Here is a 27,804-nt window from a genome sequence, read left to right on the forward strand (position 1 = left end):
TTATATTTCTTTTCGTGTTTATTTGATTTCTATGAAATCTTGACCAAATTGTAGAGAAATGTGAGCTCTATAACTGGATGAAATAGCATTGTTTTAGTAATAATAGTTATTGAGGTAATGAAGGTTAAATTTTGGAGGTTTTCGAATACGTTCAAATTTCAAATGTTTATATTTCCTTTCGTATTCATTAGATATCAATGAAATAATTACCAAATTGTGGAGAAACGTGAGTTCTATTAATGGATGTTATAGCATTGTTTTAGTGATAATAGTTACTAAGATATTGAAGGTTAAATTTTGGTGGTTTTCAAATACGTTCAAATTTCAAACGTTTATATTTCGTTTCGTGTTCATTTGATTTCTATGAAATCTTGACCAAATTGTAGAGAAATGTGAGCTCTATAACTGGATGAAATAGCATTGTTTTAGTAATAATAGTTATTGAGGTATTGAAGGTTAAATTTTGGAGGTTTTCGAATACGTTCAAATTTCAAATGTTTATATTTCCTTTCGTATTCATTAGATATCAATGAAATAATTACCAAATTGTGGAGAAACGTGAGTTCTATTAATGGATGTTATAGCATTGTTTTAGTGATAATAGTTACTAAGATATTGAAGGTTAAATTTTGGTGGTTTTCAAATACGTTCAAATTTCAAACCTTTCTATTTCCTTTCGTATACATTAGATTTCATTGAAATCTTTACCAAATTGTAGAGAAAAGTGAGTTCTATAAATGGATGATATAGCATTGTTTTAGTGATAATAGTTACTAAGATATTGAAGGTTAAATTTTGGTGGTTTGCAAATACGTTCAAAATTCAAACGTTTATATTTCCTTTCGTATTTATTAGATTTCAATGAAATCTTTACCAAATTGTGGAGAAAAGTGAGTTCTATAAATGGATGCTATAGCATTGTTTTAGTGATTATAGTTTCTGATATATTGGGTGTTAAATTTTGGGTGGTTTGCAAATACGTTCAAATTTCAAACGTTTATATTTCTTTTCGTATTCATTAGATTTCAATGAAATCTTTACTAAATTGTAGAGAAAAGGGAGCTCTATAACTGGATGAAATAGCATTGTTCTAGTGATAATAGTTATTGAGGAATTGAAGGTTAAATTTTGGAGGTTTGCGAATACGTTCAAGTTTCTAATGTTTATATTTCCTTTCGTATCCATTACATTTCAATGAAATCTTTACCAAATTGGAGAGAAAAGTGAGCTCTATAGCTGGATGAAAGAGCATTGTTTTAGTGATTATAGTTACTGAGATATTGAAGGTTAAATTTTGGTGGTTTGCAAATACGTTCAAAATTCAAACCTTTCTATTTCCTTTCGTATACATTAGAATTCATTGAAATCTTTACCAAATTGTAGAGAAAAGGGAGCTCTGTAAGTGGATGAAATAGCATTGTTTTAGTGATAATAATAATTATTGAGGAATTGAAGGTTAAATTTTGGAGGTTTTCCAATACGTTCAAATTTCAAATGTTTGAATTACCTTTCGTATTCATTAGATTTCAATGAAATCTTTACCAAATTGTAGAGAAAAGTGAGCTCTATAACTGGATGCCATAGCATTGTTTTAGTGGTAATAGTTATTGAGGAATTGAAGATTAAATTTTGGAGGTTTGAGAATACGTTCAAGTTTCTAATCTTTATATTTCCTTTCGTATTCATTAGATTACAATGAAATCTTTACCAAATTGTGGAGACAAGTGAGCTCTATAGCTGGATGAAATAGCATTGTTTCAGTGATTATAGTTACTGAGATATTGAAGGTTAAATTTTGGTGGTTTGCAAATACGTTCAAATTTCAAACCTTTCTGTTTCCTTTCGTATACATTAGATTTCATTGAAATCTTTACCAAATTATAGCGAAAAGTTAGCTCTATAACTGGATCAAATACCATTGTTTTAGTGGTTATAGTTACTGAGATATTGACAGTTAAATTTTGGTGGTTTGCAAATACGTTCAAATTTCAAACGTTTATATTTCCTTTCGTATTCATTAGATTTCAATGAAATCTTTACCAATTTGTGGAGAAAAGTGAGCTCTATAGCTGGATGAAATAGCATTGTTTTAGTGATTATAGTTATTGAGGAATTGAAGGTTAAATTATGGAGGTTTGCGAATACGTTCAAGTTTCTAATGTTTATATTTCCTTTCGTATTCATTAGATTTCAATGAAATCTTTACCAAATTGTGGAGAAAAGTGAGCTCTATAGCTGGATGAAAGAGCATTGTTTTAGTAATTATAGTTACTGAGATATTGAAGGTTAAATTTTGGTGGTTTGCAAATACGTTCAAAATTCAAACCTTTCTATTTCTTTTCGTATACATTACATTTCATTGAAATCTTTACCAAATTGTAGAGAAAAGTGAGTTCTATAAATGGATGCTATAGCATTGTTTTAGTGATAATAGTTACTAAGATATTGAAAGTTAAATTTTGGTGGTTTGCAAATACGTTCAAATTTCAAACGTTTATATTTCCTTTCGTATTCATTAGATTTCAATGAAATCTTTACCAATTTGTGGAGAAAAGTGAGCTCTATAGCTGGATGAAATAGCATTGTTTTAGTGATTATAGTTATTGAGGAATTGAAGGTTAAATTATGGAGGTTTGCGAATACGTTCAAGTTTCTAATGTTTATATTTCCTTTCGTATTCATTAGATTTCAATGAAATCTTTACCAAATTGTGGAGAAAAGTGAGCTCTATAGCTGGATGAAATAGCATTGTTTTAGTGATTATAGTTATTGAGGAATTGAAGGTTAAATTATGGAGGTTTGCGAATACGTTCAAGTTTCTAATATTTATATTTCCTTTCGTATTCATTAGATTTCAATGAAATCTTTACCAAATTGTGGAGAAAAGTGAGCTCTATAGCTGGATGAAAGAGCATTGTTTTAGTAATTATAGTTACTGAGATATTGAAGGTTAAATTTTGGTGGTTTGCAAATACGTTCAAAATTCAAACCTTTCTATTTCCTTTCGTATACATTACATTTCATTGAAATCTTTACCAAATTGTAGAGAAAAGTGAGTTCTATAAATGGATGCTATAGCATTGTTTTAGTGATAATAGTTACTAAGATATTGAAAGTTAAATTTTGGTGGTTTGCAAATACGTTCAAATTTCAAACGTTTATATTTCCTTTCGTATTTATTAGATTTCAATGAAATCTTTACCAAATTGTGGAGAAAAGTGAGTTCTATAAATGGATGCTATAGCATTGTTTTAGTGATTATAGTTTCTGATATATTGGGTGTTAAATTTTGGGTGGTTTGCAAATACGTTCAAATTTCAAACGTTTATATTTCTTTTCGTATTCATTAGATTTCAATGAAATCTTTACTAAATTGTAGAGAAAAGGGAGCTCTATAACTGGATGAAATACCATTGTTCTAGTGATAATAGTTATTGAGGAATTGAAGGTTAAATTTTGGAGGTTTGCGAATACGTTCAAGTTTCTAATGTTTATATTTCCTTTCGTATTCATTACATTTCAATGAAATCTTTACCAAATTGGAGAGAAAAGTGAGCTCTATAGCTGGATGAAAGAGCATTGTTTTAGTGGTTATAGTTACTGAGATATTGACAGTTAAATTTTGGTGGTTTGCAAATACGTTCAAAATTCAAACCTTTCTATTTCTTTTCGTATACATTACATTTCATTGAAATCTTTACCAAATTGTAGAGAAAAGTGAGTTCTATAAATGGATGCTATAGCATTGTTTTAGTGATAATAGTTACTAAGATATTGAAAGTTAAATTTTGGTGGTTTGCAAATACGTTCAAATTTCAAACGTTTATATTTCCTTTCGTATTCATTAGATTTCAATGAAATCTTTACCAATTTGTGGAGAAAAGTGAGCTCTATAGCTGGATGAAATAGCATTGTTTTAGTGATTATAGTTATTGAGGAATTGAAGGTTAAATTATGGAGGTTTGCGAATACGTTCAAGTTTCTAATATTTATATTTCCTTTCGTATTCATTAGATTTCAATGAAATCTTTACCAAATTGTGGAGAAAAGTGAGCTCTATAGCTGGATGAAAGAGCATTGTTTTAGTAATTATAGTTACTGAGATATTGAAGGTTAAATTTTGGTGGTTTGCAAATACGTTCAAAATTCAAACCTTTCTATTTCCTTTCGTATACATTACATTTCATTGAAATCTTTACCAAATTGTAGAGAAAAGTGAGTTCTATAAATGGATGCTATAGCATTGTTTTAGTGATAATAGTTACTAAGATATTGAAAGTTAAATTTTGGTGGTTTGCAAATACGTTCAAATTTCAAACGTTTATATTTCCTTTCGTATTTATTAGATTTCAATGAAATCTTTACCAAATTGTGGAGAAAAGTGAGTTCTATAAATGGATGCTATAGCATTGTTTTAGTGATTATAGTTTCTGATATATTGGGTGTTAAATTTTGGGTGGTTTGCAAATACGTTCAAATTTCAAACGTTTATATTTCTTTTCGTATTCATTAGATTTCAATGAAATCTTTACTAAATTGTAGAGAAAAGGGAGCTCTATAACTGGATGAAATAGCATTGTTCTAGTGATAATAGTTATTGAGGAATTGAAGGTTAAATTTTGGAGGTTTGCGAATACGTTCAAGTTTCTAATGTTTATATTTCCTTTCGTATTCATTACATTTCAATGAAATCTTTACCAAATTGGAGAGAAAAGTGAGCTCTATAGCTGGATGAAAGAGCATTGTTTTAGTGATTATAGTTACTGAGATATTGAAGGTTAAATTTTGGTGGTTTGCAAATACGTTCAAAATTCAAACCTTTCTATTTCCTTTCGTATACATTAGAATTCATTGAAATCTTTACCAAATTGTAGAGAAAAGTGAGTTCTATAAATGGATGCTATAGCATTGTTTTAGTGATAATAGTTACTAAGATATTGAAGGTTAAATTTTGGTGGTTTGCAAATACGTTCAAATTTCAAACGTTTATATTTCCTTTCGTATTTATTAGATTTCAATGAAATCTTTACCAAATTGTGGAGAAAAGTGAGTTCTATAAATGGATGCTATAGCATTGTTTTAGTGATTATAGTTTCTGATATATTGGGTGTTAAATTTAGGGTGGTTTGCAAATACGTTCAAATTTCAAACGTTTATATTTCCTTTCGTATTCATTAGATTTCAATGAAATCATTACTAAATTGTAGAGAAAAGGGAGCTCTATAAGTGGATGAAATAGCATTGTTTTAGTGATAATAATAATTATTGAGGTATTGAAGGTTAAATTTTGGAGGTTTTCCAATACGTTCAAATTTCAAATGTTTGAATTACCTTTCGTATTCATTAGATTTCAATGAAATCTTTACCAAATTGTAGAGAAAAGTGAGCTCTATAACTGGATGCCATAGCATTGTTTTAGTGGTAATAATTATTGAGGAATTGAAGATTAAATTTTGGAGGTTTGAGAATACGTTCAAGTTTCTAATCTTTATATTTCCTTTCGTATTCATTAGATTACAATGAAATCTTTACCAAATTGTGGAGACAAGTGAGCTCTATAGCTGGATGAAATAGCATTGTTTCAGTGATTATAGTTACTGAGATATTGAAGGTTAAATTTTGGTGGTTTGCAAATACGTTCAAATTTCAAACCTTTCTGTTTCCTTTCGTATACATTAGATTTTATTGAAATCTTTACCAAATTATAGAGAAAAGTTAGCTCTATAACTGGATCAAATACCATTGTTTTAGTGGTTATAGTTACTGAGATATTGACAGTTAAATTTTGGTGGTTTGCAAATACGTTCAAATTTCAAACGTTTATATTTCCTTTCGTATTCATTAGATTTCAATGAAATCTTTACCAATTTGTGGAGAAAAGTGAGCTCTATAGCTGGATGAAATAGCATTGTTTTAGTGATTATAGTTATTGAGGAATTGAAGGTTAAATTATGGAGGTTTGCGAATACGTTCAAGTTTCTAATGTTTATATTTCCTTTCGTATTCATTAGATTTCAATGAAATCTTTACCAAATTGTGGAGAAAAGTGAGCTCTATAGCTGGATGAAAGAGCATTGTTTTAGTAATTATAGTTACTGAGATATTGAAGGTTAAATTTTGGTAGTTTGCAAATACGTTCAAAATTCAAACCTTTCTATTTCCTTTCGTATACATTACATTTCATTGAAATCTTTACCAAATTGTAGAGAAAAGTGAGTTCTATAAATGGATGCTATAGCATTGTTTTAGTGATAATAGTTACTAAGATATTGAAAGTTAAATTTTGGTGGTTTGCAAATACGTTCAAATTTCAAACGTTTTTATTTCCTTTCGTATACATTATATTTCATTAAAATCTTTACCACATTGTGGAGAAAAGTGAGTTCTATAAATGCATGCTATAGCATTGTTTTAGTGATAATAGTTACTAAGATATTGAAGGTTGATTTTTTGGGGGTTTGCAAATACGTTCAAATTTCAAACGTTTATATTTCCTTTCGTATTTATTAGATTTCAATGAAATCTTTACGAAATTGTGGAGAAAAGTGAGCTCTATAGGTGGATGAAATAGCATTGTTTTAGTGACAATAGATATTGAGGAATTGAAGACTAAATTTTGGATGTTTGCGAATACGTTCAACTTTCTAATGTATATATTTCCTTTCGTATTCATTAGATTTCAATGAAATCTGTACCAAATTGTGGAGAAAAGTGAGCTCTATAGCTGGATGAAATAGCATTGTTTTAGTGATTATAGTTACTGAGATATTTAAGGTTAAATTTTGGTGGTTTGCAAATACGTTCAAATTTCAAACGTTTATATTTCCTTTCGTATTTATTAGATTTCAAGGAAATCTTCACCAAGATGTGGAGAAAAGTGAGCTCTATAACTGGATGAAATAGCATTGTTTCAGTGATAATAGTTATTGAAGAATTGAAGGTTAAATTTTGGAGGTTTGCGAATACGTTCAAGTTTCTAATGTTTTTATTTCCTTTCGTATTCATTAGATTTCAATGAAATCTTTACCAAATTGTGGAGAAAAGTGAGCTCTATAGCTGGATGAAATAGCATTGTTTTAGTGATAATAGTTACTAAGATATTGAAGGTTAAATTTTGGTGGTTTGCAAATACGTTCAAATTTCAAACGTTTATATTTCCTTTCGTATTTATTAGATTTCAATTGAATCTTTACTAAATTGTAGAGAAAAGGGAGCTCTATAACTGAATGAAATAGCATTGTTTTAGTGATAATAGTTATTGAGGAATTGAAGGTTAAATTTTGGAGGTTTGCGAATACGTTCAAGTTTCTAATGTTTATATTTCCTTTCGTATACATTAGATTTCAATGAAATCTTTACCAAATTCTAGAGAAAATTTAGCTCTATAGCTGGATGAAATAGCATTGTTTTAGTGATTATAGTTACTGAGATCTTGGCAGTTAAATTTTGGTGGTTTGCAAATACGTTCAAATTTCAAACGTTTATATTTCCTTTCGTATTCCTTAGATTTCAATGAAATCTTTACTAAATTGTAGAGAAAAGGAAGCTCTATAAGTGGATGAAATAGCATTGTTTTAGTGATAATAGTTATTGAGGTATTGAAGGTTAAATTTTGGAGGTTTTCTAATACGTTCAAATTTCAAATGTTTATATTTCCTTTCGTATTCATTAGATTTCAATGAAATCTTTATTAAATTGTGGAGAAAAGTGAGTTCTATAAATGGATGCTATAGCATAGTTTTAGTGATAATAGTTACTAAGATATTGAAGGTTAAATTTTGGTGGTTTGCAAATACGTTCAAATTTCAAACATTTATATTTCCTTTCGTATTCATTAGATTTCAATGAAATCTTTACCAAATTGTGGAGAAAAGTGAGCTCTATAACTGGATGCCATAGCATTGTTTTAGTGATAATAGTTATTGAGGAATTGAAGGTTAAATTTTGGAGGTTTGAGATTACGTTCAAGTTTCTAATGTTTATATTTCGTTTCGTATTCATTAGATTTCAATGAAATCTTTACCAAATTGTGGAGAAAAGTGAGCTCTATAGCTTGATGAAATAGCATTGTTTTAGTGATTATAGTTACTGAGATATTGAAGGTTAAATTTTGGGTTGTTTGCAAATACGTTCAAATTTCAAACGTTTATATTTCTTTTCGTATTCATTAGATTACAATGAAATCTTTACCAAATTGTGGAGAAAAGTTAGCTCTATAACTGGATCAAATACCATTGTTTTAGTGATTATAGTTACTGAGGAATTGAAGGTTAAATTTTGGAGGTTTGAGAATACGTTCATGTTTCTAATGTTTATATTTCCTTTCGTATTCATTAGATTTCAATGAAATCTTTACCAAATTGTGGAGAAAAGTGAGCTCTATAGCTGGATGAAATAGCATTGTTTTAGTGATTATAGTTACTGAGATATTGAAGGTTAAATTTTGGTGGTTTGTAAATACGTTCAAATTTCAAACCTTTCTATTTCCTTTCGTATACATTAGATTTCATTGAAATCTTTACCAAATTGTAGAGAAAAGTTAGCTCTATAACTGGATCAAATACCATTGTTTTAGTGATTATAGTTACTGAGATATTGACAGTTAAATTTTGGTGGTTTGCAAATACGTTCAAATTTCAAACGTTTATATTTCCTTTCGTATTCATTAGATTTCAATGAAATCTTTACTAAATTGTAGAGAAAATGGAGCTCTATAACTGGATGAAATAGCATTGTTTTAGTGATAATAGTTATTGAGGTATTGAAGGTTAAATTTTGGAGGTTTGCGAATACATTCAAGTTTGTAATGTTTATATTTCCTTTCCTATTCATTAGATTTCAATGATATCTTTACCAAATTGTGGAGAAAAGTGAGCTCTATAGCTGGATGAAATAGCATGGTTTTAGTGATTATAGTTACTGAGGTATTGAAGGTTAAATTTTGGAGGTTCTCGAATACGTTCAAATTTCATACGTTTATATTTCCTTTCATGTTCATTAGAATTGAATGAAATCTATACCAAAATGTAGAGAAATGTAGCTGTATAATTGGTATAAAGTGCATTGTTTTTTTTCTGAAAAAGTAGCGAATCTTATTGTTTCTAAGAGGCTGTTTGACCTTAATGTTTCTTTATTTTCAGTAAATTGGCTTCAACTCCACCGGAAGTAAACATTGACTGTGATAAAGTGAAAGAGATGTATAAATCTGCGGATAATTTAAAAGAAAGAGCTAGAATAAAAGCTAGAGAGAAATTTTACAAGAAGTTGAAAGAAGAGGAACCATTAATGCCAGAATTGCCGGTGATTTTAGATACATGGATTGATGTGTACAAATGTCTACTTTATCTATATGACAAGGCAGAGCGAGAAGTGAGAGAAAAGGTGATGAGGTTATTTATTTTATTTTTTCTTTGATTATTTAGATGTCTTTAACATTTATTGAAAACATGTACAATTTGTTTTTTCTCAACATGCAGAATATGTTTCGCCCATTAAGATTACGTATTGAAAATAGTGAGGAGTCTCCAGTTCATATCCAAGTGGAAGAATCTGATTCTGAGGTAGAGGATTCGGATAATAATAATAAGGGCGTAGATGATGCTGAGGAAGAGGACAATGGTAAAAATAAAAACACATTTACTTAGATTTAAGGCGTCACGGTAGCCGAGCGGTTAGAGGCGAGACCTGTAAAGCTAATATGCATTGTGGTACTGGGTTTGATTCCCGGTTTTCTTAGGTCTTGTAGTTTATTTAATGGTTAATAAAAGAAATTTACAGTTAAGTATGTTTGCTAGTCGCCTCCGTCTACGACCCCTAATTGGTAGTTGGACGTAAAGCTCGCCTGAAAATATAGACAATTACTTTACTTTATTTAGATTTATAAATGAAAATTATAAGTAATTTAAGGATACTTTTTTAAGAATTACAATAAATAAATAAGGAAAAATCTTTGTGATCACAACCATCGATTTTCAATTTAACCCCACATTAAATTTTCTACGAAAAATTCGAATGGGCTGAAATGTTCAGACAGGTAGACTCGCTAAATGAGATTGATCTCGGTTCGTGTAAAAATTTATCTGTACCGTAACACCTTCGGGTAGCACATCGCTGGCTCAATATTACAAGGTTGTATGTTACATTTTCGGTATCAAAATTTGTATAATGAAACATATTTAATTAAATCTAATCTAAATAAGGCGAAATGGGGATTATTCAGTTTTGTTTTTTAGTTTACACATTAGTAAGTAACAGTTAGACTCAATTTTGCAGCGCTAACTTATCTAAAATAGTAGAATAAAAATTTGAAATTTGATTTTCTCTAAACCTGCCTCTGGTCACATAAAACCTTGTAATATTGAGCCAGCGACATGTCGAAAATGTGAATGATATTTAGTCTTATGTAGTTGCTTATAGTTTAATATGTCGGCCATTTTTAAAATACCCTGTTTTCCATAATTTTAATTTATGTCATAAATTTTAAAAGTTTAAAAATTTTAAACTATTAATTGAGTGGCGTGTGTAAAAATTCTGTATCTGTCATCTAATATTTGATTATCAATCGTTTTCTTCTATTTTTATTGATAAGAAAAATTCATCAAATGAGTCTAATTTAAAACAATAATAATTTTAATTTTAGGTAAAGGACGAAATGGAAATTTAATGGAAAAACTTTTGAGCAGTCAAAATCAAAAGAGGAGATCAGCTCGTGTGAGAAGCACAATCCGAAGGGAAGAGCCTTGTATAGCAAACACTTTTGCCAGACTTATACCATTGAGTTTGCTGTAAGTAATTTTTAATTTCAAACATACTAAGACTAAAATATATATATGTGGTACAGTTTTTACCAAATTTTCTTTGGGCTGGACAATTTGGAAAAGAATCACTGGTTATTTAGGCGAATGAAATTGTAAAGAATGAATCTACCAATTTTCTAGTTAAAATATGTTATCCATTTCAAAACCATGTGCAAAGAATTTGTGTGCAAAAATTAGCAATTTATCTGAAAAGCTTTTGTGATTTTCTTAATGCCTTTACTTCTTTGGTAACCAGGCCAAAGGATTATAAAAAAGAGAGTGAAGCATGGTCAGAAGATTCCATGCATACAATGGATTTATACAGGCTGTATAAAGAAGAAGAAGATGCCAAAATTAGTAAAAGTGCCATTTCTAGAGAACAGAGAGACCAGTAATTAAATTTTATTATTATAGTACTTTTTCCTAAGCCTTCTTTTAAAGGCATTTTAATGATAATTATTTATTTGTTTTCAGATTTATCGAAGAAGAAGATTATTTTAATACAAAAAATGAAATTAACGATATTAATACATTTATCGATTTCATAGAAATTAATAGTGTAAATATAATCGATGTATTAAAATATGCTAATCTAAAATTAGCTGAAAAATGGAAATTTCATTGGCCTGAAGAACTTTGTAAATATTACACAAGAGTTTTTTTAATCTATTTGTTAGTCACATTTATATTCAATAGTAGATTCTTCCCCTTAAATTTGTTCTATTACTTTCTCTTACTGTTGACGACCCAGAGGATGTCGTGACAAAATTTCCAAAAATGAGTTTACATCGAATACAATATTTAATGGGTGAGATGGTGTAGTGTTTTTTGTTAGTGGGAGATCTCTTCTAGTTCAAATCCTGCGGGTAGCTACTGTTTATTCATTAGGAGTAAAGTATTTTTTTTGAGTAAAGTACGTGTTTCCTCCCGTCCATAGATATCTTAAGTGGGACTTTAGGCCTCGCCTCAAAAAATACGGGATTCTTTACTTAGATTTGACGTGATGTAAATAAAATTAGTTATTTGCTCCTAATTTGCTAATATGAACGGAATATCCTAAATTCGAGCTCGGTGGGTTTCTGCAATTTAAAATGCTGATAAGAGGGTCCGGATAGAGTTGTTAATAAGATATTATTCATTTTTCTTGTACAACCACACTTCTGATGGGTTTCCTATAAGGTTTAGGGAAACATCGTTAAATAATGGATCTGTTTTTTTAAAAATAGTTTGTTAGATATAGGAGAAAAATTGTTTCTAATCGTTGTTTGGATTGTAGGAAGTCAAGGTCCAAGTTCTTTGACCGGAAATAAACGTGAGTGAAAGAACCCAAGGATATTTCCCGTAAAGTTTCTTCCGGTTTATACGAAACTCCTGTCAACCATACAGATGTGGCTCTTGCTCAGATCTGGATTTTTATCCTTGGTTCCTTTGGGGCAGCTATGTGTGTGTGTCCCAGAAAGGCTTTCTTATCTCAGAATTTTGCCCCTCTTCATTAATAATTACAAATATAATTTAAAAAAATAATATTCCCATCTAAAATGGTAACAATCGCAGTAAGGGAAGGTCCTATGGGTGTTCCATGCCAGATTTTGTTAAATTATTATTGTTGATTACTTTGTATTTAGACAGTAAACATTAATTTGATAACATACAATTTCAGGAAATACAATCCTATAGCCATGAAATCGGACATGGAGCCCAATACACTAGTAGAAGATCTAAGCATTCTTACATTTGGTGAACTATTGTTACATGAATGGCTGACCAAGGGAAAACAGCAGGGAATGCCAACTCCTTTAGGAAATACGTAAGTAATTAAGATAGCAGTTAACCATCTTTTATGATATTTTAGAGCCTTAATTAATGTGAAGTCTTCTGCGTATTCTTGGGTACACTTTAAACACGTGATTTCTTTTTTTTTTTTTTCTTCATGAGATAGTCAAATCTCAGCGAGTTTCAAATTTCATATTTCGATTCGGCACTACCAGGGCCCCTCTAGAAATTAGCTTTTTCATCAGAATCTGCCAATCTGAAGCGCCAATTTAGATTTATTTTTCTTATTTTGTCCGATTTTTTTTTTTTATCTAATTTTATCTAGTTTTTGTGTTTTTAAAAAAGGATACAAAATTATGTTGAAAATTGATTTTCTTTAATCTTCGTATGCCCAATGCACGCCTATAGGCCTATATTGTCTTTTTGAAACATTTTTCATGCAAAAAAACTTTTAAAAGTATGTTCTGCGATAGAGAAGGAAATAAATTTAAAAATAATGGATTGAACCATTTTCCCTGGAAAACGAGTCTAAATTTAGCAATTTCATTACTATTCATACTAAATTCTTTTTAAATCTACATTTTTATTCTAACAAAAGTATAATTTTTTTAAAAAAATACTAATTCATCTTCCTTTTTCTAGGCTTCTTGGTGGAGATTTTTCATCATTATTCCTTGGTTGTTTAAATAATCGTGCTTATGATACTGGAGACGTGGAATTTATAATTAGAGCCTATTGGTTGGAAGCTTTATTATTATTTTACAGTGGCGATGTGGAAGGTGCTGCACGTGCTTTGCAACAGGTAATCTGAGTACTTTGTGATTTATCATGAATTATTGTTAGTTGAAAATTCCTGGAAGTGACCTGGAACAGAATTTTGAGCAATTTTTAGATGCGATTCTAGGTTTATTCCTATCAGTACCAAAAATAAGGTTAAGGGGATTTCATTTACATTTTTCTAATGATGACCTAAGTTGCTAGCACGAAAGCTTAACTTGAATAAATAAAGAATATTACTGAAATTTTGACAGTATTTTTTTTTCTACCTTGGATGAATCTGTCACAAAAAGAAAGAAAAAGAAGAAGATGAATAGACTAAAGATTTTTTTTTCGTTTTAGGTTATTTACGATGAAAGGTGCGACAAGGTTCAAGTCCAGATACCCAATATTACCAAACATACAACGGTCAATAAAGGCATTACTGTGAATTTATTGAAATCATTTAAAAGGTAAATTAGTGTTGTTCTTGGTAGTTCTAGATTAATGCATTTACAGCCCAATAAATCTACTCCTAAAACGTTAGAGGCTCTTTTCGCTTTAATTTATTTTACTTTATACACCTTCGCGTCAACATCCATATTCAGTGGCATTTTCGGATCACTGACGTCTTCCAGACATTGTTCTCTCGCTAAAAACAACAGTAAGCCGCAGTGCTCCTAGAAATAATAACCGTATGGGCAGATCCGTTATGCTTGTCCAGCTGGAGGGTCAATTTCATTTCATATTCTTTCTCGCACGTAAATAGTAAGTGAAAGAAAGGTGTTAAACATTTCCAACCATGATCAGAAATCAAATTACTATTACTCTCGCTAGGAAGGAAGTAGGTATTATAATTTTTAAGGCTCTCCAACTTAGACTCCTTTTTCAGTCTAGGTTATTACCTTCCCATGAAATGGAACGCTAGGAATTATGTAAAGACCGGGTGTAAATTTTAAGGGCCCAACAGAATGCTCAACAGCATAAAGAGGAAGACATGGCGAGAGTCCACAAAATGTTGAACCGGGGCCGACTTGGAAGATGTCTCATTGCTAATAGTCCAGTCCAGTACCAGTTTTATTTAATAATTATTTTCAATTTAAAGAGGATTTCCTTTACTACGATCGGCGCGAAAAAGGTTCGCAGCATGTTCTCAAAAACTACGCAAATAATGCATTTAATTAATTCCCTTATTATTATTTCCAATAATAAGTTCAAATTACAATTCTGTGATACCTCTGTTTTATATCTTTAGAAATAAGAGACTAGAACAAGTAATGGATTTGTATAACACTGGATATTATGAAGAAGTTACCGACACATTAGCTGATTCTTTAAACGCCGAAGAAGAAAACGAAACTGGCGACACTATATTATCCAGACCTATGCAGTATTCATTGATACTTGATTCATATTGGAAATTAGCCAATCATAAGGTATAAGGTTTTTGCAAGTAGGTTATTTGTAGGTTATAAAAGAATGTTTATGTTCCATTTTTTGTTTTTGTTTTTTCCGAATTACCGGATTATTAATTTCAATTTTCTAATATTTTAGGAATGTGTATGTTGGAGTGAATCTTGTCTATATGAAACTTTATCCATGTACAGAAATTGTAGTGATGAAGAACGATCCACTGTGGCCAGTATTATCGTCAGTGTACTGCAAGGAATCGTCTCCTGTGTTGATATTGTCGGATGTTCAGTATGTAAGTGACGAACTGTTATTTGAATAGAAGTGTTATTCAATTTTTTAAACCTAAATTTAATGTCCGGTCTTTGATTTCTTATCTCATTTTCTAATCATCCCTCCAAGTGACTGGCCATCTATTTTCTTTGCGGTTTTTCTCCAAAATTCAGGATTTTGACTTGTTTTTTTTTCTCCCAGTTTTTCTCTTATGGCCTTAATTAAATTTTCTACACTAAATGAAATGTTTTAAAAACACTAAATGGCTTTGTTGGCGAAGAAAACTGTGAACTATTGTTATTTATTTATTTTTTTAGTTCAAACTATGCCCACTGAAAAACTGACAAGGTTAATACAAACATTACGTGATATAATTAATCAACAAATGGAAGCTGCCGACAATTCCACAGAAATGCCGATAGAGAGTGTGGCTCCTTGGATAATCTTGTATTATATAATTAAAAGGTAAAAATATTAATATAATGTTTATAGAAAACATAATAATGGGGAATTAAGATATGGTATTGGATATATGTGTCAGTGTTCGGAACAGTTTTCTTAGTCATATAGTTTGAGACGTGAGATCAGTAAGAGACAAGAGGAAGCCACAATTGTAGGCTACCTGCCTATTTACTGATAAGAAGTTGAAAAATTAATTTCTAGTTTTGTTTTACCTTAATAAGAAAATTTATCAATAATTAATAGCGAAGAAGAATTAAAAGAACGAAGTCTTTTAAAGAAAAGCGATGGTGAAGAAGAGGAAGAATTACCAGCGTCTTTGCAAATGCTATTTATGGGGCATGAATATCTGGGAAGGTAATGAATATCTATTGTAATTGTTTAATCTTAATTCATGATATTACTTGTAATTCTTTAAACTTATTTTTAGACGAGCTTGGTGTTGTTTTGATGAAGGATCACTTTTATTTCAAACATTAAAAGTATTATATCCATTCGTACAAACATTACCATTGGAGAGTTCGCATTATATTAAAATTATTCAACAAGTTGACCAGATATTTTACTGCTTATATGGACAGCAGAAAAAAAATAAGGTCAGTAATGTTTTTTTTTAAAAAAAACAATAATTATTAAATAGAAAAAGGGTTTTAAGGGATTAAGAATCCTTCCTTAAAAGACTCCTTCTAAAAAAGTACCACTTTAGGTGGAATACTGACTCCTAGGAAACAAAAAGGGAATGAGATCAAATCTAATTTCCAATTTCGAATTATTTACGCTAGAAAGTTTGTTTTTAAGCTCTTCTGAGTCTGAAAAAGTAGTTTTTAGAAAGTGTTTTTTATGTGTATCTGTCTCTGAAAAGAAAATATCCCAAAACTGAAAATTGCCGGAAAATGGAACTTGACGTATATCATACTTCAAATAAAGTATGTCATACTTGTAAGAATGATTTTCTTCATACTTTCTGCAATAATTGTCTATATATAGATCTGTTTCTTTGATTTGTAACATTATACTCTGAAAATTTGAGTAGGGGTACTTCGAGAAAGTTACGATTAGATTGAGAAATGCCTTCTGAGGTAACATTTTTCGTAAAAGGGTTAAATTTGTTACTAATATGTAGTTTGAAGAAAACTAACTCAATTGGAAGTAGCTCTGGATAGATTGTTCACTTTTCCGAAAATGGTTCCTAGAATTTTCCATAATCTTCTTATTTACGTCACATATACCTGTTTTTTTTTTTCTTTTTATCGTTTAAATAGAGAAATTCATTTTCGGAAAGGGAGGGGGTTGTTATATGTTATTATAAGTTGTATAATGTTCGTAAGAATGAAATTTATGTCGAATGTTTAGAGTTGAAAGAAAATTTGTCTGTTAGAACCTTGAGAACAATTCTTTAAGGCTACGTCTTTTCGAGTGTTGTTTACACCAGAAATTTCCACTTCTAGGCCAGACATATTGTAGACCACAATGTATTGGGTCTTGCAATGACTTGGAATCGTGCTCAACAAGTTTTCGTATTCGCTAGACCAAGAGAATTACCATCATACGATAGTACTGGTAGATGCTGTGTTACTGGCGACATGGAGAATCTTTATCTAAAGTTACTTGAGATGGTGCCGAATGAATTAAATCCTGGTTAGTTGATTACTTTAAAAATTTATTTAATATATATTCATTTTTTTAGTTATCTTTTTCAGCTGACCTTGCTTTGGGTATATAATTTATGTTTAATTCCAGAAAGGCTACTCTCTGAGATGACTAAATATATAGAAGGACAACTCATCACTGTTCCTCGTAATGACAAGCCGTTACCCGAAGATATAACTGATATTTACTATCTTTTAGCCCATTTTTACTTTAAAAGTAAATCATGGGTAAGCATTCTTCAATTAATATTTATTTAATAATAAATAATTAAATAAATAATAATAAAAATACATCCATGGTAAAAAGTTTGTCACTGTTTTATTTTCAGAATAAGGCCATTAAGTTCTTTCTGTTGGATATATGTGCAAATCCGACCCGAGTTGATTCTTGGGCATGTCTTGCATTGGCTAGAGGGAGTTTGATTGATAGTAAATTGAATTCTGTAAGTTTATCATCTAATCTTGTTTACAATATAAGTTTAAAATAAATGTTATTCACCTTGTGCAATAGTAGTGACTGTCTTAAAGAGCCCATTGTTGTTCTTGGAACAAATCCATAGCTCAGCATTTGTTCTTTTATGGACATGCTTTTTTTTAAAAAAATAGGCTTGTACATATCCTGATGATCTATAGCTTCCTATAGAACCTTTTCATCTCCTTCGTAGATAATTCACGCTTCAAAACAAATGTGAGAATAGGCGGTCTTAACGTTTTATAAATAAAAATCAAACAAGAACGAAACAAGCTTGCTTTTTAACTTACAAGATTCTGATCCTATATCTCCCAAACTCTCCAAGAAGATTTGAAAGGAATCCTCCTATTGTGGCTGTGAGAGACAGGAGTATTTCAGCCCTATAGGTATTTAGAAATCAGTATTTCTGACTATTGGCTAAGCATACCTAATTGTATGGAGATTAGATTAGTGATTGGGTGTTTAGCAAGCTTGTCCAAGATTCCGCATTTGAGTTCAGAAATTTCTAAGGATTTTATTTTCTAAAGAGCCCCTACAAATCGCAATCCTGAATGAAAAAAATAACTGTCCAGAGCATAGTCTTGATTCACCGGGCTGCTTCACAACTCCATAAGTTGGCATTCCTTACATTAACTTGCATAAACAAAAAAATTATTGAAATATTTTTCATTTTTCATAGTGTGAAACAATAAAGAATGAATTGGAATTCTTAAGCACATCATCAATGGTCTGTAAATCTTACGAACGTGCTTTGGAATTAGATCCTGGCCAGTGTACTTTGTGGATTGAAAGGGGTACATTTTCCTATACAATACATTCATTTTGTTCAAATGTTCTTAAAAAGGTAAACTATTTTCAACAATTCAATCTGTAACACTTTTTGTTTTGCAGTAATTTTGGTTATTAATACGAAAATTACAATTTACAGGAACAAAATTTGAGCATTGAAATGTACAGTATTTTGGAAAAACAAAAAGATTCCATGTTGAACGCTGCAAAATTTTGTTTTTCTTCCGCAAATAAGGTAATTTTATTTCATTTTATCATCTGGGATTAGATGTGAATAAACATTAATTTTATAAAGATTGTTTCAATGAAAAAATAAATAAATAAAAGTGTCTCGTTATATTAATTAGGTTGGCAGGAGCTAAACATTCGCAAAAAATGACACTTTAATGTAAAGCCTGCCCCCCCACTTTTCTCTCAAAATCTTTATATTAATTTCCTTGTGAATATATTTCAAATTGAAGATTTTACCGTTTTGAGTTTTTTGTTTCTTAGGGAAACAATTTATTTTCAGGAAAAACTCCAAATTAAAAGTCTGCTCGGATACTTTCTTGTACGATAAAAAAGAAGTTTTTAGGGCACATTCTTGATATTGTATGAGTCTATTGAATACCTCAAAAAATAAAAACCTCCAAATATTCTTCTAACTTGGAGTTTTGCTTTTTGGTTCCTATTAATATCATCCAGAGACAAAAGCTTAAATCTTTAAATAGGTGCATCAAGTATAAATAATGGCAACACTGTTATGGTGTAAAGTGATAACCATAAAAGCGTTCAGTGTAATTCGGTATTTATGGAAAATTTGACTGTTATGTTTTTTGTAACTGTTATTTGTAGCAGATGTTAAGAATGTTTGATTTTAAATTATTTTCTATTTAAATTTATTCGTGACCTGTTTAATTTTGTACTTTTGATTATTTAAGACAATTTTTACAATTCTCAGTTCAATTTTCCAGCTTTGGTACAGTGTAGGGGGAAGAGATTTGCAAGACGAAAGATGGCTTCATCATTATATGTTGGGAAAAATTGCCAAAAAACAGGATGCAGATCCAGATGTTATTATTGGTCATTATGTAAAGGTAAAAAAAGCTTTAAAACATTCTTTTCTTTTAAGTTGGGTCTACTGGTGGGATCCAGCCTCTTTAAATTCTAAAGTCGCTTGGAGATTAATATTAGCCGAGTCATATTGTTTGGTTAGGAATTTCTAAAATGTTGAACATTAATTTGTTTTTATGTTTCTACAGTCAGCTGAACTGTTACATGAAATTGGTGCCACATATCCTTCTCAAATCAACTACTCATCTCCCCAGTTCTTGTCCGTTGAAGCTTTAGAGGTAAACAAACAACATTCAGTGCAACAGAATTCCGTTGTGTTTTATCTAATTAAAAAATTAGTGCTTAATCTTTTTTTTCTATCCGTCTACAGCTATACTACCGGGTACATGCTAGCATTCTGAAATGTTTAGAAGAATCTGAAGATAGACCACTTCCGGAATCAACTATTCGGGTGTTCAAAAATGCTATAAATACTTTATCACAATGCCCATTCGTTTTACAAGTGAAAACCTTTCCTAGGTAATTAAACTTTTCATTATTAGTTTTTGTGATTTCTTGAATTATATTAATTTCTCTCAAGTTAAAACGAACAACACATACAATGACTCGTTCAAAAATGTGATTTACTCCTACATATTCTAAGGTTTCTTTCTCTTCATTCTTTTCTTTGGGATTTTAGCATGTCTGTGTGTGCGCGGCGTAGCAACAAATGTTATTTAACTATTTGGTTTCGAACCCATCGGCAAACTTGGCTCATCACCGGACTCACGAATTCATTACATCCAATGTTTATAGAAACATTCTTTCGTAAAGAACAAGCAGATTCCTTGAACACAGTATAATTTCAACTCAAATTGTATATGTCCTACATTAATGATGATGTGTGAGGGATATTCTTCGCGAATTCTACTCCAGAATAATATGATTAAGCACTTTCAAATAAGGAGGTTGTCTGGGGAAAAGAGGTGAAACCTGTGGGATCTATTTTGTGCTGACGACATTTGTTCTCTCTCATGGATGAGTGATGGACATTTCAAATTGCGGTCTCTTCAAGACGAGTATAAACGCTGAAGTCGGAGAGAGGCTCTCGCTGAAAAATGGCCAAGAACATTCTTGTATGTAGGAATAGTGATTACTAAGGCAGTAGTAAGGAAAAAAAGGCCCAAACGGATTGAGCTATTGAGTGGACTTGATTTGGACTCGAAGCTCAATCGAGTTTTGGATCGATAAATTGGCGCTAGATTGGAACTTTAAACTGACTTTTCAAGTAGCTAACCACTTCCTAAAAACATGTGATAATTCTTGGTTTTATTATTTTTTTGAGGTGTTGTTCCCTATAATTTCCTTCAAAACTTAATTACCTTGACTGACTCTCCAATAATTTTTTTTCAATTAAAAATAGATAAATTAGAAAAATTGATTTTATTTTTAAATGATAATTTGATTGCTTACAGAATTGAAAAATTAAGTAAACCGAGGAAAACTTATACAAGTAGTGAAGATGAGGTAATTAGGTCATACATAGCCAACAGATTAGATTGTTGTTTGTAGATTGATCCTAAACTACAATTTTTTGTTTTTGTTTTAAACTTTTGCAGGAGTTAACCATCAGTAAAGACGTACAAGATATGTTGCAGGATTTAATTGTAAAAGTGGACACCAGTGATCAAGGTTCGAATTCATTAAAACGAAGACACAGCAGTAGTACTAGTGATGATGATGAACCACCTAGTAAGTTAGGCGCTGGTGAAGATGCATCATCAGATGATAAAGCGACATATCCAGTAGCAAGAAGAAGCACCATAACATCAGAGTCTAGTGATCCTTGTAAAACAGAGAATGCAGATGTAACTTCAGATAAAGCTTCAACAACCAGTTCTTCAGATTCTAATAAAAGTAGTAATTCATCTTCTAGTGACTCTTCAAGTGATAGTGATTCTACTAGTAGTTCTTCTAGTTCTTCATCGTCTGACAGTGATTCATCAAGTTCTGAAAGTGATAATGTACGTATAGATTTTTGAGAAAATTTTGGTCCCATAAAAATTTTATGGGACAAGAATTAATTTAAAATAAAGCAAGCTCTGTAGAAAGCAGTCCCAAGAGATTTACTTGAACATAAATCAAAGTTTTTATTGAATTTTCAGGTAGGAAATTAGATTTATCTTGGGCGTTCTTTTCGGTTTTTCCTTCAAACGTCGATTTTCTTAAAACCTGCACGTTTTGAGTTACAAAAAAAAAAGTAATACCAGCTGCAGATGAATGTTTTGCATACTTTTCATGAATCTCTGACCTCTTTTTTTTTTAATTCCATGGTGGGGAACCGTTAAGTTCCCCATTTTGTAGTAAACCTTCTAAGTTGGGAAAAACGGAGTATATTAGTAAGAGAAAGTCGTGAAATTTCTAACCCGATTTTTATTAATTTTAGGATAGTAATGATGAGGAAGCCTCGCAGTCGAAAAAACTGAAGCGAGATGATGTTGAACCTTCAGAATGGAGAAAAGGTATTTTTTTTTTTTTTTAAATTTATAATAAGATACGATTTTTTTTTGTTATTAATTTGGCAACAATGTTATTTTTTTTGTTTGCTTTTAAGATCATGATTGGTTGACTAAAAAGTGTATAACTGCATTAGAATTATGTACCAAACGATTCAGCCAACATTACAAAACTTTGTACCATTTAGCGCATTTTTTCTTTAAAAGTAAATTGCACAAAAATAACGAAAGAGTACAAGAAATATTGTTGGGACAAAATGGATTGTTTTACGACAGGAAACCTTCAAATTTTTTCAATGTAGGTATTATTTTATAAATGTTTTATTTTATTTATTCACTTAAAATAATAAATAATGAGCTAAAGTGAAGAGAATTTTCAGAAGGCTCTCAATTCCTCTATAATCTTAGCTTCTGTTTTGGCATTAGTACACCTCATACCTTTATTTCCAATAATCTTCAAGTTATTACCCAAATTATCCTATTTCTTCTCCGTCTTCTGCCTGAGAACATTGTCCCAAACACTCGTAAAGGATGCATTGGTTCAACCATTCTGTTCAAGTGCCCAAATCACTGACGCTGTCCTTTTCAAATAATTCCTATAACGGACTCTACATGTTCCTTATTAGAAGCAGAAGCTCTATTCTGATTTAGTTAGTTCTTTGCTATTTTATCACTGAACATCAAGATATTTAAAATGTAAAGGAAACCCTTGGATGTAGATATTGATACTCCGTTCGGACAGATTTGGAAATTACCGAACATTTGGGTCTTTTCCAAGCTGACAGTTATATTTTTTTTTTTTCCGAACTCCTCTGACCAGATTATTCTTCTGGAGTTTCTCTGGATTTTGCGCCCGTAACAAGGTCACAGGTAAAGGCAAAGTAATTAAAATTAATTTATTGCAGCTTTCTGTGCCCTTTGAGCATAATATCAGTTGTTTTATTTACATTTCATCAGCAGGATAAATATTTCCTCGAAATATCCCCTCTTTGACACACTCCTATCGTAATAATAGAAAACTCTGAGGAATGCTCATTAAATATTCTTGTACAATTGCTGCAGAGACTGTGAAGCTTTTTATTCTTGGTATCAAAGCCCGGCTTAAATTTTTATTTATTAGTGTGGTTTGTATCCCTTTTTTTTATTGAACATCACAGACTGAGTGAGAGCTTATAAAGCATTTTTAATTCTTGAAAAAAACATTTAGTGAAAAACTTGCTACTACCTCCGTCCACGATACCTAATTTGGTAGATGGAAGCTAAGCCCTGCCTGAAAATAAATAAATAAATAAACAAAACAAATAAGAGATTTCTTTAATTTTTCTATATTATAGATTCAGAATTATTTCTTTTTCCAGGGTTTATGGCGGATTCCAAGCCATGAAATCGACCGAGCTGGAAGTTTTGCCGCCCATATGGGACGATGTGTACTTTTATTAATTGACTTCCTTCGAGAAACTAAAGATTATAAGATGTTGATAGATTTATCACTTCAATTGAAATTGATTCCAGAAGCTGACAAGTAATCAATTATAAACATCTATTTTTTTTCTTGATAATTAATTGAATGTTTGGCCCTTGTCTTGTTTAAAAAAAAAATTATGTAATAGTTGGCTGAGGCCTAGAAATATAGTTTTCCTTAAGTAAGATTCGACGTTTATTTAGAAACTGCCAATGTATTTAAAATTGAAATTATTCACGTCACGATAAGAAAAAGGTTATAATCTGCGGAAACCTTCCACTTTCCATTACACCTTCATTCCAAACCATAGTTTAGCCGTATATGACCAGTTACTGTTTTCTTATTTATATAGTGATGTAATATAAATTTAAAAAACTTCATTTTCTGTTGCTGAAGATTATATCAGAGGTGTTCGAAACGTTGAACCAATTACCTTACAGAAAATTAGCTTTCTTGGCTGGAAATTTGAATCTGTCCAACATTTTAAACTGTCCGCACTAAAAAAAGGTACATAAAAGTGCAGTTTGAATCTATAAAACTTCAAAAAACGTCCAAAATCAATATAAAAAATTTGGCGGTTTAAAATCTCCGAAAACTAGCATTTCTGCAGAATTATTTTTATTCTTCTTTGTTATGACGCTTTTTGAAATTTTAGATTTTATCATGTGGAATCTTAATAAAACACTTTTAATAGGAGAAGACAACAATGTGCCTTTCCAATTCTAGACTTTGTCTTTCGTAGCCATAAAGTGCATCGCTAAGCTTTTTTATTGGTTTAATTGCGTCAAAAAATCTCATCAGAAAAATTAGCAACCTAGGCCGACTGGATGTCTTTATCTCTGTGAAGTGTAGAAAAAAAAATGTGTTAGTGAAATGCAGCATCTCTGATATAATCTTTTGGAAGTAGTAACTGCTGGAAATTGTTGAGGCTACTTTGATAAGGCGCCAGACATTGGCTAACATTTCTCTAGACAATCTTTAAAAGTTTTTACTGTTAAATCTCATCTTCAGGGCTTCAGTACTATTCAATACATAATATAATTGAATGAAAAGTTATAGAAAAAACGTTTTGTTTATCTCGAAATCTTTTATATAGTACTTCCTTTTTTTTGTAGAAAATACTTACGAGATAACGAACGAGACGAACTATGCAAAGAGGCAGCAGTATTGTGTGCCCAATGTCTTCGTAGGAAAGTGCAAGAATTGTCTGGAGATAAATTGAAAGAATTCCTGATAGATGTCTATTACATACATAAAAGAGTTGCAAGAAATAACTTACGTGAATCAACGTTTGCTTGTATTTTAGCAGATATCTACGTCAAATATACTAAAAAAGTGAGTACATTTTTTGTTGTAAAGCTATTTATGTACATATTTTAATGATATGTACAGTATGTACGTATTACATACTGGAATATTAAAGGCATATAATATTGGCTATGCCAAATAACATTAATGTAGACAAAAAATTTTCAACACTATGGAATAAATGAAAACAATGACATGACGTGAACTTTTTTACATTCTGTATTGATAGTACCGTACTAAAAATCTCACTTCAGTTTGAAATCTCTTGTGCATCAATTTGCAGAAGTAAATTCTTAATGAAATAGAAACAATTGTTTATTATTATTATTATTATTTTTTAATTGCCGCAGATTTTACAAAATACAATTGCCTTATAATTGCTAGGATTTTATTAAAAATTCGTTTAGAAGCTTTTTTGATTTCTTCAACCTCGTCGCAGTATGTGGATATCGTATCATTATTGCTTCCTTTGTTATACTGGTGCTGATTTCTTTTAGTGGTTGTGCCTTTGCTACATTTTTTGCCGTAGAACAGATGAGAAATGTACAGAGAAGGCAGAGTCACGAGTTTCACGATTTTAAAAAAATATTGTTTTAACTGCTTTTTTTTTTGCAGTTTAAAAACTAGTTGCTTCATACGTTAACTCTTACAACTCGTATTTCATGGCTTATTCTTGATTGGAATAGCGTGAAATGAGCTATTCGCAGTACTCACAAAGGGACCTCGTCTCTCAGTTTTCTTGATAGACATACCGTCGGACGCAGAGTTTATATCTCGAGAGTGAATAAGCGATTTCTAAGAGAGTTGACTAGCTAATTCCCAGAAACTGGGCCTTCCCTCTTTAAAAATGTTGAATGTTACATTCCTTTTTTCTTTCTCTTCCTGTAGAATTGGCTTTATTCCCTATCCACTCTTAACAATGATCTCAAACAATGTTTTTTTAAACTATGCCCAGACCGAAAATGGCTCAGTATTGGATGCTGCAATACGATATTGTCAACAAGAGATCGCTCTGCAGAAGCAGCAGCAACAACTACAACAACAGCAATTAGTAACCGTTTCTTCGTCATCAAGTACGTCCATTAATTTCTCTTCCGTCATCACCACAACTTCCTCTACAAAGACAATAAATCTAACAGAAAATCACTCTCCAGTCGTCAGTGTGGCTGAGGTATTCTAAATTTTTGATTGGCGGTTTTTATTATCAAGATTTTTCAAGTTGAAAGGTATTTAATTCTCATACGATTTCTTTCTTAGGTAAACACTGTAGTCAGACAACGTGGAAATCGTGGAGCAACAACCGGACGAAAACCTCGTGGACGTCCTCCAAATTCCAGTGTAGGTCCAAGAATGCCAACGCCCAGACAAGCAGACATCTCTCAGCTGTTAAGCATGCCACAGTTTTCAGCGTTAATGTATCAGAACGAATTGGTAAGGCAGCTTACTTTACAAAACGCTGAATTGAACCGCCAGTTGGCCATGTCATCGCCGGCGAATCCTTTGGCACCACCAAATAAGTTTAGTTCTGTGTATTCGGTTTCTAGTCCTTCCACAACGGTTACAACCACTGCCGCTAGCCAACCATCTACAAAAACACCGGAAATATCACAAGTCAGTCCGCCAATACTAAAAGATAGACCTAGTCTTTCTATAACACCGATAAAACCAAATTCCCCTTCTACTTCTAACATAACACCTAAATCAAATATGAACCCAATTTCCGTTTCTGTTACGAAATTTACCAGCAAATCACTTACAAAATTGTCAAACAACAGTACCAGTACGTCACAAAAGAGTGGTACTCAGAGAAAATCAGCCCCATTATTGAATTTACCTCCACATCCGTTGAACAATCAAACCTCCATATCAAGATCATCAAATCAACTCTTCAGTCCGTTGTTGCAAACAACAACGCCACAATCAACCAACCAATCGCTTAAATCATCCATACTATCCACGAAATCATTGTCAGTGACACAGATACCTGTATCAACCAACAGTACATCACAAGCTGTGAAGAAAACTTTGCCAATCTCTGTATCAGTCATAAATCCATCATTGTCAATTACCTCGAAATCATTATTGGCCGGTAGTAGTAGTTTTGATAAATCTTTGCCAGTATCTGTTACAACCTCGGCGATTGTTACTTCGCCAAAATCACAAGAACCAAGTCTGCAACATAAGATCTTATCAGCTAAAAAGATTAGTACACAGAATTATACAAAGAAAACATCACTAAACGAGAACTGCAGTGAAAAAACTAGTAGTAAATCAGTGCTCCATAACAATGATGTAAACATACCCGGCGGTTTGACCATAAACAGAAGCCCGACAAAACAGGCCAGTTATTCGCAGGTGAATCCACCACCACGTAATCAACCACCAAAAACTCTATTGGAATCTTTGACAATAACGCCGAGTACAACAAAAATGGAACCCTACAGTAAGAACCCAACAATAAGTAGTAGTAAACCAGTGAAATTAGATGATAAACTAAAACTATTTAGTAAAGTTACAAATTTAGACAGTAGTGTGGCGGATGCTATTAGAAATTTTGGCAGCAGTATCACCATAACCACAAGTAATCCGAAAAACAAATCAGAATCTTCTTCTTCTTCAACATTACAGACGACGTTGAAGAGTAAAGAGAAATCCACAGAGAAAGCTGGTAGTGATCCATTTGAAGTTATAGTACTGGATGATTGATTTTAGCTGAAAAATATGAATCACTTTGTGGATTCATAACTGGGAGAGAGAGACTCATTTATCAAACGGAATTATTTTTAATAGAAAGTGCAAAAAGTTAATTTATTATCTTGAAATTGAATCCTTGGAAACGGTGAATGAATCCAAATTTGTATTAAAAAGCTCCCACATTCCATTGTGCTTGTAAAAAATACCTTTCTATGACTTAATAATATTTAATACTTTAATATATAATAACTTTAATGACTTATTTATTTATTTTCTATAATAACATGATCATTTTTTGTTAAAAAAAGTTATCAAGATTTATAATTGCATGCTTAGGAAAACTGATGTTTGTTAATTATTGTATATTTTTATTTAAATTAGTTTATAAATTTTTATTTTATTAAAGTAACATAAC

The 27,804-nt window shown here is 31.1% G+C and overlaps 1 protein-coding gene across 2 annotated transcripts in view; it reads left to right on the forward strand.

Moving 5' to 3' along the window:
* The window catches only part of LOC141447760 (calcineurin-binding protein cabin-1-like), a 56,553-nt gene extending 29,065 nt beyond the window's left edge, over positions 1 to 27,488 (forward strand). For both annotated transcript variants that reach the window (XM_074115559.1, XM_074115560.1), the window contains 29 exons: positions 9,141 to 9,381; positions 9,477 to 9,618; positions 10,640 to 10,784; positions 11,053 to 11,187; positions 11,271 to 11,468; positions 12,457 to 12,603; positions 13,212 to 13,371; positions 13,689 to 13,798; positions 14,581 to 14,761; positions 14,880 to 15,030; positions 15,326 to 15,473; positions 15,714 to 15,824; positions 15,898 to 16,063; positions 16,916 to 17,105; positions 17,208 to 17,344; positions 17,446 to 17,559; positions 18,268 to 18,432; positions 18,517 to 18,612; positions 19,331 to 19,453; positions 19,619 to 19,708; positions 19,801 to 19,949; positions 20,885 to 20,936; positions 21,029 to 21,433; positions 21,856 to 21,931; positions 22,024 to 22,223; positions 23,284 to 23,447; positions 24,503 to 24,722; positions 25,651 to 25,866; positions 25,953 to 27,488. In XM_074115559.1, coding sequence (XP_073971660.1) covers positions 9,141 to 9,381; positions 9,477 to 9,618; positions 10,640 to 10,784; positions 11,053 to 11,187; positions 11,271 to 11,468; positions 12,457 to 12,603; positions 13,212 to 13,371; positions 13,689 to 13,798; positions 14,581 to 14,761; positions 14,880 to 15,030; positions 15,326 to 15,473; positions 15,714 to 15,824; positions 15,898 to 16,063; positions 16,916 to 17,105; positions 17,208 to 17,344; positions 17,446 to 17,559; positions 18,268 to 18,432; positions 18,517 to 18,612; positions 19,331 to 19,453; positions 19,619 to 19,708; positions 19,801 to 19,949; positions 20,885 to 20,936; positions 21,029 to 21,433; positions 21,856 to 21,931; positions 22,024 to 22,223; positions 23,284 to 23,447; positions 24,503 to 24,722; positions 25,651 to 25,866; positions 25,953 to 27,401 — 5,881 coding nt within the window. In that variant the 3' untranslated portion in view covers positions 27,402 to 27,488. The remainder of the gene's footprint in view (positions 1 to 9,140; positions 9,382 to 9,476; positions 9,619 to 10,639; positions 10,785 to 11,052; positions 11,188 to 11,270; positions 11,469 to 12,456; positions 12,604 to 13,211; positions 13,372 to 13,688; positions 13,799 to 14,580; positions 14,762 to 14,879; positions 15,031 to 15,325; positions 15,474 to 15,713; positions 15,825 to 15,897; positions 16,064 to 16,915; positions 17,106 to 17,207; positions 17,345 to 17,445; positions 17,560 to 18,267; positions 18,433 to 18,516; positions 18,613 to 19,330; positions 19,454 to 19,618; positions 19,709 to 19,800; positions 19,950 to 20,884; positions 20,937 to 21,028; positions 21,434 to 21,855; positions 21,932 to 22,023; positions 22,224 to 23,283; positions 23,448 to 24,502; positions 24,723 to 25,650; positions 25,867 to 25,952) is intronic.
* Positions 27,489 to 27,804: the final 316 nt, after the last annotated feature.

This window comes from Rhodnius prolixus, unplaced genomic scaffold, assembly GCF_049639745.1.
Source record: "Rhodnius prolixus isolate KJV_2025 unplaced genomic scaffold, Rpr scaffold_13, whole genome shotgun sequence".
NCBI classification, from domain to species: Eukaryota; Metazoa; Arthropoda; class Insecta; order Hemiptera; family Reduviidae; genus Rhodnius; species Rhodnius prolixus.